This window comes from Asparagus officinalis, chromosome 7, assembly GCF_001876935.1.
Source record: "Asparagus officinalis chromosome 7, Aspof.V1, whole genome shotgun sequence".
NCBI lineage: Eukaryota > Viridiplantae > Streptophyta > Magnoliopsida > Asparagales > Asparagaceae > Asparagus > Asparagus officinalis.
Genome location: NC_033800.1, coordinates 135,817,387 through 135,839,636, shown reverse-complemented (window position 1 = coordinate 135,839,636; position 22,250 = coordinate 135,817,387). Strand labels below are relative to the sequence as shown.

At 34.2% G+C, this 22,250-nt stretch overlaps 2 protein-coding genes across 2 annotated transcripts in view; one reads left to right on the top strand and one right to left on the bottom strand.

The window, feature by feature from the left end:
• On the top strand, nt 12,847-19,061 carry LOC109848584 (BI1-like protein). Its single transcript, XM_020418155.1, has 4 exons — nt 12,847-13,119; nt 14,781-14,894; nt 18,021-18,178; nt 18,662-19,061. The coding sequence occupies exons 1-4, from the start codon at nt 12,876-12,878 to the stop codon at nt 18,857-18,859; spliced, it is 714 nt and encodes a 237-aa protein (XP_020273744.1). The 5' UTR covers nt 12,847-12,875; the 3' UTR covers nt 18,860-19,061.
• LOC109848585 (PITH domain-containing protein At3g04780) overlaps nt 19,486-22,250 on the bottom strand; it is a 7,643-nt gene continuing 4,878 nt past the window's right edge. Inside the window, exons 6-8 of the mRNA XM_020418156.1 lie at nt 22,216-22,250; nt 22,043-22,120; nt 19,486-19,939 (exon numbers count right to left, since the gene is read on the bottom strand). The exon at nt 22,216-22,250 is cut by the window's right edge and continues 1 nt beyond it. Coding sequence (XP_020273745.1) covers nt 19,891-19,939; nt 22,043-22,120; nt 22,216-22,250 — 162 coding nt within the window. The 3' untranslated portion in view covers nt 19,486-19,890. The remainder of the gene's footprint in view (nt 19,940-22,042; nt 22,121-22,215) is intronic.

Genomic DNA, 22,250 nt, shown 5'->3' with positions numbered 1-22,250 from the left:
ATGTTTATATTCATATTTATAAATATTTCCCAAAGTTTTATAATTTTTGGAATTTATTTAATATTTTATTTTGAATTTACAAAGTCAGATTTTCAACTAATATCAAATTCCTGTATGTGCATGTTTTCGGTCGACCGGACCTTGCTCGTCGGCTGACCGACCAGAGAAGCTGTTTTCATGACCCTACAAACAGTCACCTTCGATCGACCGATTTACATTACACGGTCGACTGATGACTGAGGATCGGTCGACTGGAACAACATTGTCAGTCGACGAACCAGTTCCAGATTGCTGAGTCTGCAACGCTCAAATAGTCGGTCGACCAGACATGATCCATCGGTCGACCAGATCTACTATAATGGCTAGTTTTTGTACTACCTGAATTTTCAGGATTTTGGTACTTGTTTGGGATTTAGGCTATTATTTAGGGTTTCTATATATACCATATTGCTCTTTTCACTTTAGTAATTAATTTAGCAAGAGAAAAATCTTAAGTTTGGTTTTCTAAGTGTTATTGAGCTCAAACTTTCAATTCTTAATCCTCAATTATGTTTAAGCCTTTGTTTTTCTCACATTCACACTCCACAACCCTTGAGCTCTACTTGTTCTTCACTTGATCCTTATCATAGGATTATTGTGAGAGTTTTTCCTTCTTCCATTGTGATTGTGAGGTGAGGTTGATCTCGGGGATATCACTTGTGTGTATTGTAAGTTCTTAAGAGGAGATCGTTGTGAAGAAGTTCTAACTTCCAAACCGGGTGTGATAGTAAAGTTACCATCGGGAGAGGTGATCGGGGACGTAGGTCGGAGGACCGAACCTCATGAACATATCGCATGTCGCTATTGGCTAACTATTTTCTAAACTCTTTCTCTATTTATTACCTTTGCATTTAATTTGGTTGGTGTGTTTCATTAACAAATTTTAATTGCACATTTATTATCACATTACCCTATTCACCCCCCTCTAGGATAATTTCATTTGGTATCAGAGCAAGGTCTCTACATATTTATTAGGTCTAACCACCTTAGAGAAAAGATCCAAATAGATACTACAATGAATGTGCATATGCTTGAAGGTCAATCCACCACTAGACCCCCATTGTTCACCGGTAATAATTTTTCATATTAGAAAGCTAGGATGAGAATTTACTTACGATGCATTGATCTTGACATCCTAGAGATAATAGAGAAGAAATATATGCATTGATCTTGACATCCTAGAGATAATAGAGAAGAAATATGTTGAGAAGTCTAGTAGCGATATGACCGAGAAAGAAAGGCATCCTAGAGATAATAGAGAAGAAATATGTTGAGAAGTCTAGTAGCGATATGACCGAGAAAGAAAGGCAATTGGCTAATATAAATGTTAAAACCATGAACGCCTTGATTTATGGACTCACTCCAAATGAGTATAATAGAGTCTCAATGTTAACTGTAACATGTAACACGTCAACTTTAATAAGCACCATGTTAACTGTAACATGCAACGTGTTAACTATAAATGAACTATGATAACTATAATATGTAACATATTAACTGTAACAAGCAACATGTTAACTATAATTTGCAACAAGATATCTATAAGTTGTAACATATAAACTTGAAGATTTGGAGTAACAAGATTACATAGAAAAATGATGACACAATCCTATACTGCTTGTTTATAGCGGAATTCTCAGGGTTCTATAACCATGACTGTATTCTATCTAATAGTGCCTCGATTACCTGCCATAAAAATACAAAATTTATTCTTTCAAATCATAATAATTCACCATAACATGTGTTTAAAGATGTAAGTTATTTTATCATTGACCCTTCCTCATCGGATCAAGTAAAGGAGTTCCTTCTTCGTAATTGTTCTATTCGTTGTTACGATGACATCCAATTTCCTAAAAAGCATTAAAATGTGGTTAGGAAGAGGGTTAATAACTAAATGATTCGAGTTAACATCTAAAAGCTGAAACATAACATATTCCATTTGACATAACAACTTAAAGTAGAGGGTTAAAAGCTAAATCATAAAAGTTAACATCTAAACTCTGAAACATAACAAGCTGCTAGTAACATTCACAACTTATACAAGAGGGTTAACAGATAAATATTAAATGTTAACATCTTAAAAATATAAAATAACATATTCATTTCTAACATTCACAACTTATAGCATAGGGTTAACAACTAAATTAATAAAATTATAGTAAAATGATTAACATTGATCAACACTTACTGACTACATTTCTGCTTGCAATAATGTACGAGCCATTTGTTCTCCTCAGCTGTGAGTTTAGTTGCTACATTGCTTGGTATTCTGTAGTTATGTACAAAAGCCCATGTGTTATCTAACACTCGTAAGCTAAACCTACCTACCTCAGGAATTCCCTCATTCACATTCTTTAAAGTAGCACGATCAACATCCATCAAATACGTACTTTTTAATATGTGTCATCATAGTAAACTGTTATTTTGTCTACCTTGTCAGTGACAATAAGGGGTTCATCTTTGTGCTCCCCTTCCTTAGATTTGGGTTTCTTTTGTTTGGTGAATGACGTCCTAACCAGTTGTGATCTCTTGGTAGCTCTTGTGCTTGGAGCTCTACTCCTATAACTCACATACTTTTGTTGACCGTCTTCTTCATCCTCTTCATGAAATTGTAGAGTGGGATATCCTCAACCCCACCTATCCCCTGCTACGTATGCACATCCCCATACTGAAGTTGTGTATCCTCCTCCACATCAGCTCTTTTCTCATTCAACTGCTCATCCTCTTCATTCTTATTTACTTCGTCTCTCACTTCTTCGTTTCCACTATCCTGAAGGTTACCCTCTTCATAATTAGGCACAAACTTAGTATCAAAGAAATCTCTATCGTCATCATGTCGTTCAGCTTCATCCATGGTTGACTTTCCTTTCTTTTGCTATGCAATAAACTTCTTCACATTTTCCTTTAAAACTTAAGGATCTATTATGTCACTAGATCCCTCGAATCCTTTAACTTTTTCATTAAGCCTACTGATCTCGTTCATAAAGGTTTGACAATACAATTTCTTTGAGTACCTAAGTGCATGACATATTCTCTGATTTAGTTTAGCAGCATTTCTCTAGAATTTGAGCTGCTCCTCAAATGGTAACTCATTAATCTCATATATCCTTTGAAAAGCATCATCAATAGCGTTTGATATAATCTGTAATTTATTAAAAAAGAAAATAATTAACAGTTACTTATAAAGGTTAATAAGTAAAGACCTATAGTTAACACATACTACTTAAATCCAGACAGATATTGGATACAGTTCACATATACGCAGTAATTATTAACATGCAATCAAGTAACATTAACATCCTTTCATCAAAGTTAATAGTTCGTCTGCTATGCTTAATACTTGAAATGACAAACTTAATATACACTGGTTTAGATCTTACCAAACCTATTGATGACCTCTTCTTTTCTTCCTTCTTTCTCCATTCTTTTCTTCTCCAGTCTTTTTCCTCCTATCTGGTTTCTTCTCCTTGATAACTTTTTTCACAGAAGGTGGTATCTGATGCTTCTTTACTGGGAGTGGTGGAATCCCATTTCTTCTAATCCTCAATGAATCATCTTCCCTCATATTTGACCTTCTAAGTGGATATTTTTCAACCCATGGACCAAATTCAGCTATCGGCTTCTGTACTACAGGAATGCTAGATTTTCCATCTTTTGCAACAATTGTGTCCTTTCAGAGAGATCCAGACTTCTCTCCGATCATCACCTAGTTAGTGAGTGGTGACTTGAATCTATTTCTCAGGGAATATTTCTTAATCCTTATCATTTCGTAGTACCATAGCTGCAAACAAATTGTTCCAATTAATCAGTTAATATGCACTAATCTTTTTAACATGAATATAGTTAACAGAACTAAACTAAAATATAGCTAACACTAACCTCACAAACCTTAACACTAACCTCAATATAATTAACATGAACCGGTTAACCTTAATTACCTCTAACTTTAGTTGACAGAATACAGGTAAACGTTCACATGCATAGGTTAAGCATAAGAATAAAAGAGTTATATGACTTACAGGGATCAGAAGCATGCATCCAGGCAAATATAAAATCCCTGGTTTGTTCAGATCTTCCCTGGCAATCTTAATTCCTTTCTTCGTCTGGTCATAAATGTATTTCCCCCAAGCCACATTTTTCACTCTTTCAATGCAATCAACATATTTGAACAAGAGCCTAGGGATGCATTGAATACTGCTGGGGCACCAAATTATCGAACATTGATAAATAATCTGCAGCAACACAAAATCCTCAATATCCTTCTTCTTTTTTGATTAACCAAGAGATTCTAGTAGCCCTTCCACATATCTTCACATATTCTTTGGTGATTCTTTTTCATTTCTAGTAAGTTGCTGAGCAAAATACTTCATCCAAATCCTAGTGTGAGGATCTCTATTGCTGTAAATTATTTTCATGCCAATTGGGAAACCAATGTGTTCATGAACCCAGTCCAAATCAAAATTAACTATCTTTTCTCTCCCACTTTCAGCATCGGACAGAGCAAACCACTTCATCTCCTACATAGTGACTCAAAACAAGTTCAAGCGTGGGCCGGTCTACTGTTGGGAGACCAAATATTACATAATGCTCAAATGTGCACCCTTGGTATGCATCCCAGTGACACCGCCTTATTCTCGGTTCAAGTACTTTCATAAAATCATAATATGCACTGAAACTAGTGGTAGGTCTAATTTTAGCAGCATCACCAAACTTTTTCCTGTAATGTAACAACCGTAAATTTTGATACGTATTTAAATAAATTTTTCTAGTATTTAAAATAATATATTATATTTTATTAATACTTTTCCTAATTTCTAGAATTTTCCGAGTTTTCAAAATAAATAAATAATAAAATATATAGTCTTGTATTTTTAATTCTGCTAAATATTAATTTACGGTTTAGTGATTTTTATATATAATCATTTGGTGATTAATATTATTAATGACCTTGTTATTATTAATGTAAACTTGAGTATAGTACAGTAGTATATAAATATTAATAAAAAAAGATTTTTGGTTGATTATTAATTATTAATATAATTCAGAATATTATGTGAAATTTTCGAAATTTTCCCTCTCTTATTTTTCTCAATTGAATTTGAATTCCTTCCAAATTTTCCCCAATCAATTCAAATCATATCACATAATACACCTTCCTTTTTTTTATTCTCATATTTCTCTCTCCCCTTCCATAAAATAAACCTTTTTTTATCTCCACCGTACCCCTCTCTCTCTCTCCAACTGTTCACCAAAAGGAAACCATTTTTTCTTCTTTTTCTTCCTCCCAGCACCGAACCCGACCACCCTCTTGCCCCGCCTCCGGCCTCGTCGCGCCGCCTGACACCCCACTCGCCTCCCTGTCGCCGGCAAGCCCGAGATCCGCCAACCCTCGTCCTCCCCTCGGCCACGCAAACAGCCCCCTCTACATCGTAGGCAAGATTCCGCATCACCTCGTTACCATTACAAATTCTATGTATGTTATTTATTATATATGTTGTTTAGATCATGATATTATGCGAGGGATGATGATGAATGTTGTTAAATATTATTGTGGTAGATTACTTGTGAAATGATGAATATAAAATGACAAGCTTGCATTTTGAAAGCTAGATAAATTTTAAGAGTTGTTATCGAAAAAGAAAATTAGAATAATTAAAAAGAAAAAAAATAATTACTATTCATATGGAATAATATATAATAATAATAATATATTTAAAAGGTTATTTTTGAATAATTTATGAGAAATAAATTAAAAGGATTTATTTTAGATTAATTATAATGAGAAAAGAAATTATTTTGAAAGAGAGAATATTAAAAAGAATATTTAAAAAAATATTTTTAGAATTATTTAAAAGGAGTTTATTTTGGAAAATGAATTTATGAATTATCTATTCTTATATTTGTCGTACGTGTGGAATTCCATTTTATTGGTCATTTATTAGAATTTTGGATCTGCTAAGAATTTCATGCATAGATTAAACTGTGATATGTTATTACATGCGTGGGATTGGTTGATGAATGATTGTATGGAACTTGTTGTTTTATCACCTAGTTGTTATCCAATAGGAGAGATTGTACATGAAGACGACTCCTGTTAAAAGTATGATTTATAAGTGTGCTTTCAAGGCATGGTTGTACCCTTGATATCGATATCCCGGTATGAGGTTTCCTTGATTATTATTATTATAGCATTGACTAGACGATGCACTCTTGATCGGACGTGTTATGGATCACGGTTATTTTTATAGTTTTTGCAGAAGTCGTTCCACGGTTACTCTGTGGTTAGTGCACGATATTTCATGTACAGTTATTTAATTAAACTGACAAATATGGGGATATAAAGGAGAATTGGATGAAGAATATAACATTTATATAAACGAGCATATGCGCTTTCTTGATATTGTGAGTCATATATATACTTGGGCCGGAGAGCCAAACCTGACTTGAGGGTGGCCTCCGGACGACTTTACGGGGACCCGATTATATATATGAAAATATTCTTCCCCAATTCAAATAACATGTAAAACAAGAATAATATGCTTGCGTGTCTTATGGTGGACTTTGTTGGTTTTATGAGATGTAGCTTAGTTGTATTCTGATCATACATAGATCGGGATTAATAATTAATTATCTATAATTTGAGACATAAGGTATATACATGAGGGTTTCCTTGTTTGGATTATTTCGCTCGACGTACTACGTCTCAAGTTATAGGTATTTAAGTATTAATTCCATCTAGTTGTGTGATTTGGATACTTGGATGATTACCCTGTTGGCTAGTTGCGTAATCTTGACACTTGGATCGTTTTTTTAGATTCTTCTGATGATTTTATTCCAGTGATAGATTGCATTTATATTATTAGTAATTCATTTACATGTTATTGTTATTATTATTATCACGGTTTTTGCTTTGGTCGTTCGATCGTTCCTATTTCTTTCTGTGGGATCTTGCCGTGTGTCGCACACGCTGACATACACCTGTTTTTCTCTGGTGTACGTCAGATTTAGGAGACGGACAGCCTCAGTTCGGGATAGTACAGGAGGTGTACGTCAGATTTAGGAGACGGACAGCCTCAGTTCGGGATAGTACAGGAGCCAGAGGATTTGCAGCAATAAGGTCTTCCAGATGGATCAGAATCAGTTCGGGATAGTACAGGAGCCAGAGGATTTGCAGCAATAAGGTCTTCCAGATGGATCAGAAGAACAGTCTGAAGCTTAGACTTTTTCTTTCTGTAGTACTTGATGAGCACTAGAACTCTTTTAAAGTATTTCTTTAGTTGATAATGAATTTAGTTATTTTATCAGTACTTTTATTATGGACTATGTATTTTATTCCTAGTTGAACTGTTGTTGTAATAAGGGTATGTTTGACCCATATTTTATGTCTGGGATGATTTACCATTGATGATATGTCTATTTTTATTCTGGGTTGTCTTTATATTCTTGCTATGTGTGATCGGGGACCTGTGACTTTGTATTGTATTTATTTCTAGACGCTTAGCGTATTGGATTGAGAAGAAAAGAAAAAGAGAAAAAAATGATAGTGTATATTTCTTCTCAATCTAATACGTCGCGGGCTTGTTCACGTTTCGGTTCCCGTGTATTTTGGGAAGCGGGGGCATGATAGGTAATAAAATTTAACATTTAATATCAATCTATCTAAACTTAACATCCAACAGCCAATAGTACCAACAATAAAATTTAATGGTTATGTTATACACCTTAACAATCATTCACTAGACTTATTTTCGATCAATAAAACTTAACGCATAATGTGCAAAGTCAGGTATCAAATACCAATATCATCAACCAATATCTAGAGTTAACAGTTTATAAGAAACGTTAGTAGGTTATAACAAAACGTAACAGCCAGTCATTCATTTCTAACATTAATATGTTACATTTCATAGATCTAGGCATATAGTTCACAATGCACCAACATTAATCTGTAACATTAATCTATCTAAATTAAAAAATTTAACGTCAACTTACTTCTTTTTGGATTTCTTTAATTCATGTTTTGAACTTGGAATTTTCTTTTTTCTTGGTAACCCCTTTTGCATGCCCAACAGGGTCTTGGTGGCTTCATCAGTGTTGTCACTCCCTGATGATGACGCATGGGTGGACGAAGACTTGGGAGGAGGAGGGGGATGAGAGAGCAGAGGGTTCATGGTCGGTCTTAGACGACAAAGGGGGGTCTTTAAAATCCTTAGAAGGTGAGGGGGAATCTTTACCAGTCGACTTTAACGGTGGTTGAAGGTGAGTCTTATCGCTCGTCGTTCGTCGGCGCAGGTTCCTGCTCTTGCAGCGGCGAAGGAGGATGGTGAACAACTTCGAATTCATCGTCTTTTCTTAATGAAGTTGGGGGATCTGGGTTCGCCGTCAATTTTTTTGGCCATTTTCTGCCGATTGTGAAAAAACCCTAGAGTGGAGATTTAGGGATTTCCCAGCTACTATTAATCATAGAGAGAGAGAGAGAGAGACAGAGTGTGGGAGGGAGAGAGAGGGGGAGAGAGAGAGAGAGAGAGAGAGAGAGAGAGAGAGAGAGAGAGAGAGAGACAGAGTGGAGAGAGAGAGAGAGAGAGAGAGAGAGAGAGAGAGAGAGAGAGAGAGACTTGATTTGAGTTAGAGAGTGGGCGGACGCGGTTACCAAAATCGGGGCACTGTAGCAGTAACCGGTTAGGGGTAGAATAGAGTTTTAAAAAAATTCTCTCAAGTTGCTAAGTTGGCGAGGCTGAAACAAAATTTTACAACATATTTTGGGTTTATACATATCTAATCTAATCTAATACTATTATAAAAGTGGGTTGGGATGTTAAAACATTTCTTCCCAAAGTGCCCTCAAATTTATGTTAAAACATATACATACATAACATAACACATACATAAAACATTTCTTCCCAAAGTGCCCTCAAATTTATGTTAAAACATATACATACATAACATAACACATACATAAAACATACAAATTTATGTTAAAACACATACATACAAAACATAACACATACATAATAAAACATAATGATAATTATTATTTATAGGTAACACTTAATGACGGTTTCATAATGATAATTTTTTTGCAACGGTTTCATAATGATAATTTTTTTGCAGTAACGCTTGCCGAATTAATGTCATCATGTTTCAATTAAACCCCCATTTCATGTGTAACCACTTTCATATGTAATAAATGTCATCAATTACAATTGATGTCATAATATAGTGCAACATTAATGTCATAATAAAGTGGACATTTGATACATGCCTATGTTTCAATATTTTGCAGTAACCGTTGTTAGACACAAGAGATTTTATCAGTAACACTTAGGGGGGGTTTTTCATTGGTGTAATTTTGGGACAGTGAGTCCACCAAAAATGTTTTTCTGGCCCTCTTGATTCTTTCCATGAACAAGAGGTCCACTTTTATTTCGGAGTCCCCTTTCGATAAACGAAAGAACTCCATTCTTCTTCTCTTTGGTCAAGCCCTCTCACGGCTATAACCGAAGTTGAAACTTCACTTCGATAAACGAAGAACCCATTTTCAGTTTAGATAACCAAGCCTGATGTCATAATATAGTGCAACATTAATGTCATAATAAAGTGGACATTTGATACATGCCTATGTTTCAATTTTTTGCAGTAACCGTTGTTAGACACAAGATATTTTATCAGTTACACTTAGCAATTATATAATTTTTTTATAGAAACTATAGAGTTATAGAGCTATATAATTTATTTACCTAAATAACATTATCTATAAAATTTATGAGAAGTAAGAGTTAAAATTAATGAATAATTTAATTTAATAAGTTTCAACTATATTTAGTAAGAGTTATATAAAAAACCGTTTTATTAAATTAAATTGTTCATTAATTTTAACTCTTACTTCTCATAAATTTTAGGCTTAGTAATACAAACAGTGAAAGCAGTAAATTTTAGGCTTAGTCAATTACCAAAATTTCTTACCTAATGAAACACTCTTCTTAAATTAAAATTGATTCCAAATCTTTAAGTAAATATCCATTTTAATTAGATTTATTTTGATTCCAAATCTTTAAGTTAATTATTACTAAAAACAACAACTTTATTCTGATTAGGTCAATTACCAAAATTTCTTACCTAATGATGTCTTATTTCTTAAATTAAAATTGATTCCAAATCCGCACACAAATAAGGAAATACAATAAGGTTCAATTTTGGCAAACATTATTTGGAGCACATGGTCTGTCAATCCACTGATTGATTATTATGTGATGTTATTCATGAATCCCCCACAGGTTCTGATCGCTCTCCTTTTTTTTCCTCATGAATTTTGATTTTCCTATTTTTTTATGATTTTAATTTGAAAATTTTATGGCATTGTTGTTACGGATTTATCTTTAATGGTGAAATGCTATGTTTTTTATATATAAGTAAGGATAAGTCTGCGCTTAACCTGCGCTGCCGGTTAGTTCTTAACCGCTAAAAAGAACACCCGTTCATATATTCAACATTGTGGCAGGTTGTTATTAATAACACCAAAATCCAGGCCTTACACGTATGAGAAATTTCATCCTGAATCCTAAGAAAGGGTATGCCGACGCCTAACACACGTCGCCGGTTTAGTCTTTTGTCGTAGAAAAAGACACCAGAATACCAGTCTGGGGTATTTTATCCCGAAACCTAAGTAGGGATAAAGTCGCTATGTTTTTTATATAGGTCCTGCATTTGTTCTTTATTTTTAACTGTCATTTTAAAAGATGAAATTTTTTTTATATAAAAAGTTATTACTACATAATTCACTTATAAGTCAAGTCTTACCAAATAAGAATAAATAGGGAGAGCAAAACGTTTTAGGATTTGATAAACCATGCTATAATTGACAAATTATTTTTTTATTTATGATAATTATGTTACTTAATAATTATTTGGCAAGTCATTATTAGTATGTAATTCGGTTATAATTCAAATCTTACCAAATAAAAATAAATAAGGTCAGCAAAAACGTTTTAATCTAATACTACTATAAAAGTGGATTGGGATGTTAAAACATTTCTTCCCAAAATGCCCTCCAAAACTCATACACTATGTATTCGACATCATAGCACAAAGTCTAAGGGAGTTCATTCCCTTAGCGCAACGTTACATGCGGAATGGATTTAGACAATCTACATGCTAGCCCGACTCAAACGGTAGTCAGTAAAGGCTAATCAAACCCGTTGAAGGCTGGGGGTTAGCCATGGGATGTTAAAACATTTCTTCCCAAAATGCCCTCCAAAACTCATACATGCACACATATAAAACACATATATACATACATAAACACATATACACACATTATTATCATCATTATTCATATTTTTTCCAATAATTAATTATTGATTATTGACAACAACATGCAATCCAAAAAACTGCTGCGTAACCGTTTAGCTTGTATGTAATAATAACTAATTAAGAGGTAAACCTCTTCTTCATAACCTCAAGTCAATGAACCTCCCGCTCACGTCTTGAAGATAGTCTCCTTTTGAAATCAAACTACGAACTTCATCTTGATGAGACACTCATCATTCCATTATCGTCTTCGACACAGATGATAAGACACCTCGAGGATTTGACTTAAGATTGGATCGGTACAAGGAAGGGGGAAGAATAGCTCAGAAAAGATCAAGGGCCTTCTCATGCAACAATATTTATTAGATTAGTTTGTTTTTCTTCCCATTCTAGCCATGAGCATTTAGCGATCAAAATTTTATTCTCATTCCGACCCTGATATGGTATCAAGATTAATTAATGCTTTGTTATTTTTTCTTTTGCTTTGTAGGTGGTTCACATGTGGAAAGTTTAAAAAATCTTAGATTCCTTCAATTGCAAATGGATTCTGAAGTTCTTTAGTCTCATTCACAAGAAAATTTAAGGTTAGAAAATGTTTTTCCTTCTTGTGGTAATTTGCACGAACCTCTTTTACATTTTGCTCACTATTATTTATTTGTTTTATTAGATAAACTACATCGTTCTACTAGATTTATGATGAGTGATTTTTGTGAATTAAATTCATGTGTATCGTCTATAAATCTAGCTTAGCAGTATGAAGTTCTATATTCTTCTTTAAAAAATTATGGAGTTTTAAAAGATATAGCGATTATCAAAGGGCTTGCATATGGTTAATTTTACAGTAAAGGATGTTTGCGCAATTCAAGTTTTTATTGTTGAAAAAGAATATATCTCATTAATTTATTTTCAAAATTAACATTACAACATAAGATCAAGTATAGGGTTTTATGTTAGGGAATCACGTTGTGTATGATATTATACACATATTTTCATAAAGAATATTAGCTATATTAAATTTAAAAAAGTTTATATTTCTTTGCTTAGAATCTCTTTTGTTAGAAGAAAAGGAAAGAATTCTTAAAATATAGAGAGTATTTTATATTATATATAATATTTTTATTATTGTAATGATATTATTTATCTAGGAGTTTTGCAAATTATAAGTGGTTACTAGAGACAGAATGTAGAAAAATGGTGTACAGATATTTTAATTAAAATTTATTATTATCTCGATGAAATCTAACCTTGACTTTAGTAGACTTTAATCCATATAATTTTAATATGCTCTATTCTATAGGACCAAACTTTAAATTCTAGACTAATATTTCAAGCAAACATAAACCTCTTATTTTGTACCAATATGAGGTTCTTTGTGAAAATACAAGTTGATTTATATGACTTCAAAAGAACGCGCAATCGACACTAAAACTTATTTATTCTATATATTTTATGTAAGAGACTCTCATTAATTGAATAATTAATTGAAATTTATTNAGAAATCCCGCCACCCACCAATCTCGCCGGCGACGATGGGGAAGAAAGGGGACATCGAGGCCGGCAACAATGGCGCTCTCTACCCCAACATGAGCGAGAGCCCTCAGCTCCGATGGGCTTTCATCCGCAAAGTTTACGCCATTGTCACGTGCCAAGTTCTTCTCACCGTCGCCGTCGCCGCCACCGTCGTCTTCGTGAAACCTATCCCTGATTTTCTGACGTCGAAGACCCCCTTGGCTTGGACGGTGCTTATCTTGATTGCAATCTCTCCGCTGATCAGTAAAAATCTAATCTTGAAAAGATTTGGTGTTCTATTTTTGGTGATTATGATTCTAGGGCCATTTCTTTATTCTGATTTTTTTCCCTGGAGGTGAATTACAAGGATCTCTCTTCATATATATCTAGTTTTTCAAGAATCCCTTCACGTTATCTATTATAATTGTTAAAATTCTTAGTTTTTAACATTTTTTGCTTAAATTTGTGAGGCATGCGAGTGGCATAAATTTAAAGTAAACTACTATCCTTGTTTTTTCTTAGGGTTTTTTCATGTAAATCACCTTTAAAATAGGGTAATTCTACTAAAACCACCTTCCAAGTCCAATGTATACAGAAACAATATTTAAAAGAGATTATGAGTGCAATCAGCCGCCTTGACCTATTCTTGGATGAATTTTTGAGTAAAATTCTCGAAGTACTCTTGAAAACCACACGTGCTAGACACATGACATGCCTTCTTAGCCAAGTGTCTGGCATGTGTCTTTTAAGGTTGTTTTGAGCACTTCAGTTAAAATTTTATAAGAAAATCGGTTAAGATGGTTGATTGCAACCACAAACCTCTTTAAAGGCGTTTTATGTATAAATTGAACTTTGAAGGTGGTTTTCGTACATTTGACCTATTTTAAAGGCCGTTTATATGGAAAACCCCTTTTATTTAATATATTCTATTATTTTCTTCATAGATTATGGGAGTTACATTGTCACACAGATGTACGCATTTACGATAGATGAGGTTTTTTATTTTGTAATTCTACTAAAACCACCTTCCAAGTCCAATGTATACAGAAACAATATTTAAAAGAGATTATGAGTGCATTCAACCGCCTTGACCTATTCTTGGATGAAATTTTGAGTAAAATTCTCAAAATACCCTTGAAAACCACACGTGCTAGACACATGGCATGCCTTCTTAGCCAAGTGTCTGGCATGTGTCTTTTAAGGTTGTTTTGAGCACTTCAGTTAAAATTTCATAAGAAAATCGGTTAAGATGGTTGATTGCAACCACAAACCTCTTTAAAGGCGTTTTATGTATAAATTGAACTTTGAAGGTGGTTTTCGTACATTTGACCTATTTTAAAGGCTGTTTATATGAAAAACCCCTTTTATTTAATATATTCTATTATTTTCTTCATAGATTATGAGAGTTACATTGTCACACAGATGTACGCATTTACGATAGATGAGGTTTTTTATTTTTGTTAATTTTGTTAACTCATATAAATGAGGATTTTTTGTTGAACTTCTAATATGTTAGGGTTTCTTGAAAATTTGAGTATAGATAAAAGGGATTCCTTGTAATTTACCCTTCATTTTTCAAACTCACTCACTGCCAAAACCATTCATACACCCAAAACATCCATGCTGAAATACTTTTAAAACAAATTTGCATTAATTTGTTAGCTTGGTAACATGCTATAAATCGATCTAAAGTGCTATAACATTTGACATTTTTAAAATGTTATAATGTTAGTTGGACTGTTATAATTAAGGGGTCAAAAAACAATCTGGTTTATTAAAAGTAAATCATGTTGGATGTTCTGGGTGTATGAATGATTTTTGAAGTGTGCGGTTTAAAAATAATTTAGGGTAATAGAATGGGTTTAAAATAAAACACCCTTTACTTTATCGGAAATTTGAGAATGTTTTTCTTTTTTGTGTTGCAGCTCTGATACCTATGATGTTCTTGCGAGAAAAGCATCCTTGGAATTTGATTTTGCTCATATTGTTTACAGTCTGCATCAGTTTTGCAATCGGGCTCTCTTGCTCTACGAAGAGTGGTAAGCGATTCTTTTCTATTCTCTGTTTTCTAATGAAGGAAGCTTAATTTACTTGGAGTTTTTCTTTCTGGTTATTAAATGATTCTAGTCTTCGTTATGATACATGCGAAAATAGGTAAGTTGGAAAAGATAACGATGGATAGAGCTATGCTCTTGAGTTTAGTGGCTTTTTGAATTTTCCTATAATCGTTCGAAACGTTATGAAAACTATTTAAAAGAAATAAGAACTATGAAAATGCGGATGACATGTATACATTTAAAAATAGTTCTTATTGCTTTTGAAAAAGATGAATTTATCATTGTGTTTAGGATACAGGAGGAATGCCAATTTGTCGTGGTATCTTGAGTTTGGTAACTTTTATGCGTTGTTGCTATCATTATGTTGTATTTCAAATACAAAGTTAATTGTAGTTTCTAATCTTAGTTTTGGAATAATAATTTGAAGAAAAATAGTCTAGGGGGGATAATGTTGTTAAATTTTGTTTATTGTGATGGAACCTTAATTCTATAGTCTTAGTTGTGACTATTAATTTGGGCTTTTCCCCCATAAAAACCACATTAAAATAGGTTCATTTTATACAAACCATCTTTGATTTTCAATTTATACATAAACCACTTTTAAAGGATTTTTTTGTTGCAATCAACCACTTGAAATTTTTCATTTGATTTTTTTATAACTGATCACACCTAACCTCCATTAACGATCATCTCTCGAATATACCTAGTATTTGACAACTAATTATTACATCCAAACCGAGGAGAGATTTAGAAGTGACCAGAAGTTGATTGCAACAAAAAACTATTTAAATGTGGTTTACATATAAATTAAAAATCAAAGACGATTTCTATAGAATCACCCTATTTTAAGGTGGTTTCTAGGGAAAACCCCAATTTGTTCTTGTAATAGCCATTATGAAGTACAAGAAGGACATTCCTAGTTCTCAATGCCAAGATCATGTTCATGTTGGAGGATGGTAACCGCTAATAAATAGTAGAAGGATTTTTTTAACTATTTCTAGATCCATCAAATATAAGAAACACAAATGATGAAGGGACAATAAACTAGGATGAGGAAGGATACAATGCCAGATTAACTCTCCAATAAGTTTCCGATTCACCTGAAGGATAATTCAGAAGCTTTAAGTTCAAACAACTGGAATTAACTATTTTCCAAAAATACTCTAATGAAACATCCTTTAATGTTCTTTTCCTTGTTGAATGTCTAACTGTGGCATGGTTTTTTTTCTCAGACTGTTCAGAGTTTTTAGAAGAAACTAACTATTCATAGCCCTTGAGTGACCTAGGTCTGAGTTAGGAATGGAGTTTGCAAATTCAAATGAGTTCTAGGCATTTAATATCATTTACAAAAAAGTGAAGGAAGATACGAAGTAGATGAATTTGGAATGTTATGGCTCTTGGAACGTGGTGTTGGAAAGAATAACTAGTAGCTTTGTTAGGGTAAATACAAAAGCTAGTAGCTTTGTTAGGGTAAATATTATAATAAGGTAGCTAGATGAATCCAAGTCTTTTTTTTTGTCTTGTTTGTTGCATATAAGCTCAGATCATATGGTTGAAGTTGTTAGATTATTATAATCCTCAACTCTCACCACTATTTTGGAGTTTTTTCGGAGTTTTGATGTAATGATCAGAATCTTTAAGATGGTATCAGAGCAATCCTTATTCGAATATTGCTAGCCACGAATTTAAAGCGGATTTAAAAAAAAAAGTTGATACCGCTACGTAAGTCGAGGTTTCTATCCATAAAAAGGGCTCTCAACCTAAGGAGGCATGTTAGAGTATAAAAATATAATTCTCAATTCTCACCATGACTTTGGAGTTTTGATGTAATTGTTGGAGATTTTAGGACAAACCTGGTTGCAGAGCTAGAGCTGGGGGAAAGGGGGGATATTATATATGTTGGTAGTGTGAGACTGAATGGTTATGTGTTGTCCCAGTTAGTGTGCATATTACTGACTATATTTTGATGAATGTAGTACCCTGCTTGCTATATTTTGATGAATGTAATCTGAACCCGACATTTGAGACTTGCCCACACTCCTCGAATAAAAGTAAAAATAAAATACTTACGGTAGACCACTTTTGTGCGCCTCTTGGTCTTCAAAGAACAAAGTAAATTGGCTGGCTTTGTACATGCCGAGTGTAAATTGTAACTCAGAAGCGATTATGCGACCCCTCTCGAAGACTAATACTCTAGCTATATAAAACTCACCACACATCCCATTTTCACACAGGAATCTTTCATATTAACAAATTTCCATATCCGAACTCTTAAGAATCCAATCTAGATTACTACCATAAATGGCCTCCAAGCAAATGGATATCAAACATATCTTCACTCGTTTTGACACGGACGGTGACGGCAAAATATCACCCACTGAACTCTGACGCCTTATGAGAACCATCAGTCACAAGCTGAGCCTCGACGATGCTGAAGCTACAATCAAGTCTACTGACTTGAACTGCGATGGAGTTCTAGATATAGATGAATTAACTTGCTTTATCAACACAAATGAGAATGAAAATGAGTTGAGAGAGGCATTTGAGACGTAGGTAGCGAAGGGCGAGCGATGCATTACGACTGCAAGCTTGAAGCGGATGCTGAGCCGGTTAGGCACGTCAAAGGGAGTGGAGGAGTGTTTTGAAATTACTTGTAGGTTTGATGTGGATGGGGATGGAGTGGTTAGTTTTGATGAGTTTAAGGCCAAGACGGGATGAGCTTTTGATGGTTTAATTCCTTGTTGAATTTGGAAACAAAGGTATATAGCTTGTTGTACGTGTTGTTTTCCAACGAGGAATACCTGTCTTATTATTGTTTAGAGTTCCCTCCTTTGAGTAAAGGGTTTATTGCGGATAGACCCCCTTACTAATATTGCCTAGTTGAGGATGGACCCCCTGCAGTTCTACTATTGCGGATTGTATCTGTATTATTAAGATGAATAATATGTGATTTGTCTCTAGCTTGCATCCATTTGGTATGTGGGCATACATTTGTTCTTTTGTTTCATTGAAGTCAAAGCTATGACATCGTTTACTATTGATCAGGCATAGATAAAAACTTAGTTCAGTAACAGACTGTCCCTAATTCTAGCTGTTATTTTCGAGCAGGGGAAGTGATACTAGAAGCTGCAGGCTTGACAGCAGTTGTCGTCGTAGGTCTCACTATCTACACATTCTGGGCGGCAAAGAGAGGATGCGACTTCAGCTTCCTCGGCCCCTTCCTCTTTACTGCCGTTCTCGTCATGCTCGTCTACTGCCTCCTCCAGGTGATTGAACTTTCCATTCTGCTTTCACCCATTCTTGGCTAATAGCACTCAACTTCTTTATAGTTTTAAAACTTTATATACTCTAGTACCTTCTGTCATGTAAATGTGAGAATATTTTCATTTGATGCTCGCATGCTGATATTAGAGCTTTTTAACTTTTGATGTTTGCCGGTTTTGGAATCGGAATAGGTTTATTAGTAATTCAACAAACATTAAAGGTGAAAGAAGTTTGAAAATTAGCGTGTGAGTATCACATGTGAATACTCAGAGAAGTATTCTCAAGCTTTGCATAGCAGAAGACGTGCAAATTTTAAAAACTCCCAAGGTATATGTGTGTTTGCCAAAAACAAGTGAGGGTATGTAATGTAAGTGCAAATTAGGTGAAACTGGAAGGTATGAAGCGCTAATTATCCCCCATTCTTTCTGTGCTATTTCATTTCTCTAACATCTATCTCTATCTTAATTTCATCACGGCATTGTTAGATTTTTCTACCCTTGGGAAAGGTCGGTAGAACTATCTACAGCTGCGTCGCTGCTGTTGTGTTCTCGGCCTTCATCGTGTACGACACCGACAATTTGATCAAGCGTTATAAGTACGATGAGTATGTCACGGCTTCCATCTCTTTGTACTTGGACATCATTAACCTCTTCTCTGCGCTGCTGAATCTCCTCAATTCATGAGCTTTGCTAGCAAGAAAAGGAATTGCTACTAACTTGACTTCAGACTGTGAAGTCTCATTTTCTTAACACAAAACTATGGTGGCTGATTTTTAGTGTAAAAATATCATTGTAACGAATGGATGTTATAGTGTATCAAGCATGTGACTCTGAGATTGGCGACCTTCTTTGTTTTTAAAAGTCCGATAGCGTGCGTTATTTTGAATATCGGGCTCTTTCCGATTCTGAATTAGCTTTAAGTCCAAAATTTGGCCCATCAAAATTAGTTTAAGTTTTGGCAAAGTTATTTCCCAAACTCAGTACTTAAATTCGTTTTATTCCACTAAACATTTTTACCTGAAAAGATACCCAAGTTAGATTTCGGCTTGCATGGGAAGAAAATGAGGGAGAGAAGAAAGTTGGCAACTATTTGTTTATGGATTAGATGTTTTTTTCAAAATCATCAATGTGACTGATTTCATTTTTTTTTTTTTTTTTGTTACGGACAATAGTTTTCGCTTGGTTAACACAGGTAAGAAACAATGCACATGAGTATAACAGTGTTATTGCGCTGGAAATTGTACACACAAATTCATTGCTAACCATTAGGGATTACGAGAGCACACGGCTAAAATTACTGCTCTCACAAGTAGCCAAACTATCATCAAACATAAATTGCACCAGTAATCCAACGAGCAAAGAGTTCATCACGATCAAAGCACACACATAAAAAAGTTTGATATTGTCGAAAATTTTAAAAAACAGAATAAAAAAGAAATTGCAACATCTCATCAGATTGAAGGCAAAAGGGAAGAAGAAGCGATCAATTCCAAAGTTCATCCTGGCCATTCAAAGCGCTCGAACCAATTGTAAGATCAATCCTTGAAGACGGAATCAGTACAAGTAATGCACGCCCCAAAATGGAAAGTTTCAACTTTCCAGCATTAACAAAAGAACAGGTTAACTCCTTCGATTAAAAAATAAACTTATGTAGGTGGATCGATCCTTCCCCAATTCGTAAGCAAATACTGTCAAACATTTGTCTTGGCAATGCCTCAGTGCTCTTCCACCTTCTTCAAATCTTTCATGTTCGTTGTGTCCACACTGTAACAAGAACAGTCAAAAGGCAATTATCGTAAGATCTTAGATAGAAAACAGGCTGACAATTTTTTTAAAGGGCTAATTGCGGATAGACCCAAGTAGTACCATTGTTTTGAATTTATTACCCCTCTAGTTTTGTTTTTGCAAATAGGCCCCCTGAGTGAATTTTGTTGATAATTTTACCCTTAGAGAAAGGGTTTTTTTTTCATTTTTGTTTTTGTTTGTTTGTTTGTTTTTTGGGAGATTTTTGTTGTTGTTGTTGTGTGTGTGTGTGTGGGGTGGGGTGTAGGCGGGGGGGGGGGGCCGGGATAGGCCACCTTGAGGATAAAATGGGTAAAAAAAATTTACTCAAGGAGCCTATCTTTTAAAAAAACAGGGGCAGTAAGTTCAAAATACCAATACGATAAGGGTCTATCTGCAATTAACCCTAAGTTAAATGAAAGAAGAAATGGACATTTGAGGGGCAAACAAAAAAATGATAGTTACTAATGGGGAAAAGGAGACTTGGTGCAGTCTCTTTATTTCTAACAGAAATTTTGGCATGGACTTTGATCTGAATTTTGTTCGTAATGATGAAATTAACACTGCATGCTTTCACAAGGAAGAATGGAAATAAGGTGAAAATCTTCGGAAATTTGCCTTGGTCGGCCATGTTTTGGGTTTGAATGTAAAATTTAAAGTCATGGAGTCCTACGTCATAAAGTTGTGGAAAGTAAACTAATAGCATAATGGAGTCACAAACTCATTTATTGGGTCTGTTTGGAGAGAATATGGTCTTTTATTTTGGGTTTACGAGGTTGTCAGCTTTTGGACTTACAATTGCTACAGAGACCATCTTATTTATTTTACACATCATCTTCTCTACAGAAAGTATGATTGAAGAACCTTGGGTTGGTCTATTCTTGGTTGCTATGTGATTGAAATATTTTGTTGTTTTACCAACTTATGCCTGAGTTTATTATCAGGCGCATAAGCATAATGAAAATAAAAACTACAATGCAATTTCATCAAATGTCTAATGCCTATCACTTTACATAAACATCATATTTTGCAAAATTAGATAAAATTCATAAAACGTCCAATACTTCACAGTAGCTAAACTCCCAAATTCGAAGGCATGAATAGCTACTAATGCTTGGCTGCTAATATCAGAACCACTCTTACATACTAGTTATGGCACACCTTAAGATTCATTTTTACCTTATATACACAGAGTAAATGTAGCAACAACCAAATAAATTGTTAACTGACGTGCAGCAGATGCACGGATAGCATGAGAGAATCATAAAAGGTGTCTACCAAGTCTTTAAGACAGTCACAGTGTCGATATAGGAAATCCTTTCAAATTTCACAGTTCAATCTCAGCAGTTAAGGCGTTGTTCAAAATTGAAAATTTTATAGTACGTGTTAAATATTTCTTCACATCTTAAGGGATATGCAACAACAAACAATACCAATACTAATAATAAAATGTAGAACTAAGATCCTATATCAACTAAAAGCTGCATCTCTTGCAATGTGAATCGCCAAACAGCCAGACGCACCTAGAAACTTTTATGCTGAATAATATAATAAGATACACTAGGCATATAGGTGCACATAATGTTTACTGAATTATATATTGCCTAATCCACTATTATGCAGCACATACGAGGTTCACTCGAAATAAGTTGCAAGTTGAAACTGTTGCATCTCAGAAATGGTAATTTGAGTTAAAAAAAAGTTTTTATCATCCTGACAACTGATACCACTACTATGAACAGCATTAATGGGAAGTACCGAGTTATTCATACATCTCCTAAGCAGTTTATCATCTCAGATAAAGGACGATCAAGATAGGATGAAGGCAGTTGTTCAGTTTAATATAAAAGCCAACTTCAAAAGATTACCGGTTTCAATTATCACTTCATCAGATAATAAATATTTCAGTCAGCAGACTGCCAGTTCTTCATATGGATAATGAAAATGATACAAGGAATATAAAACTTTTAGAATCAGAAAATAAATATAACACACTAGTGTAGACTTAACATGTACCTATAGCAACAATAAAGAATCTTACAAGAAATTAAAGGGAGAAAAAATGATGAAGTTATTATGACTTACGTTGTTCCATAGAGGAGAATCTTCTGGACCTTTGTGATTTCATCACCACCTTGATTATCCTCAATAAAAATTGTCAAGCTGCGGTAGTTCATTGCAATAAGATAACACTGAATAGATGAGCAGTTGATACTAGACAAAAACCTAAGAAATGAACTGATAGTCTAGCTTCCAACCTGCGAACATTTTGAAACTTGACATACTTTAAAGT

Excerpts from the sequence above, each read along its gene's own strand:
- LOC109848584 (XM_020418155.1), top strand. The coding sequence starts at position 12,876 with ATGGGGAAGAAAGGGGACATCGAGGCCGGCAACAATGGCGCTCTCTAC. Across the intron at positions 13,120-14,780 it reads TGCAATCTCTCCGCTGATCA|CTCTGATACCTATGATGTTC; the intron begins GTAAAAATCTAA and ends TTTGTGTTGCAG. Across the intron at positions 14,895-18,020 it reads CTCTTGCTCTACGAAGAGTG|GGGAAGTGATACTAGAAGCT; the intron begins GTAAGCGATTCT and ends ATTTTCGAGCAG.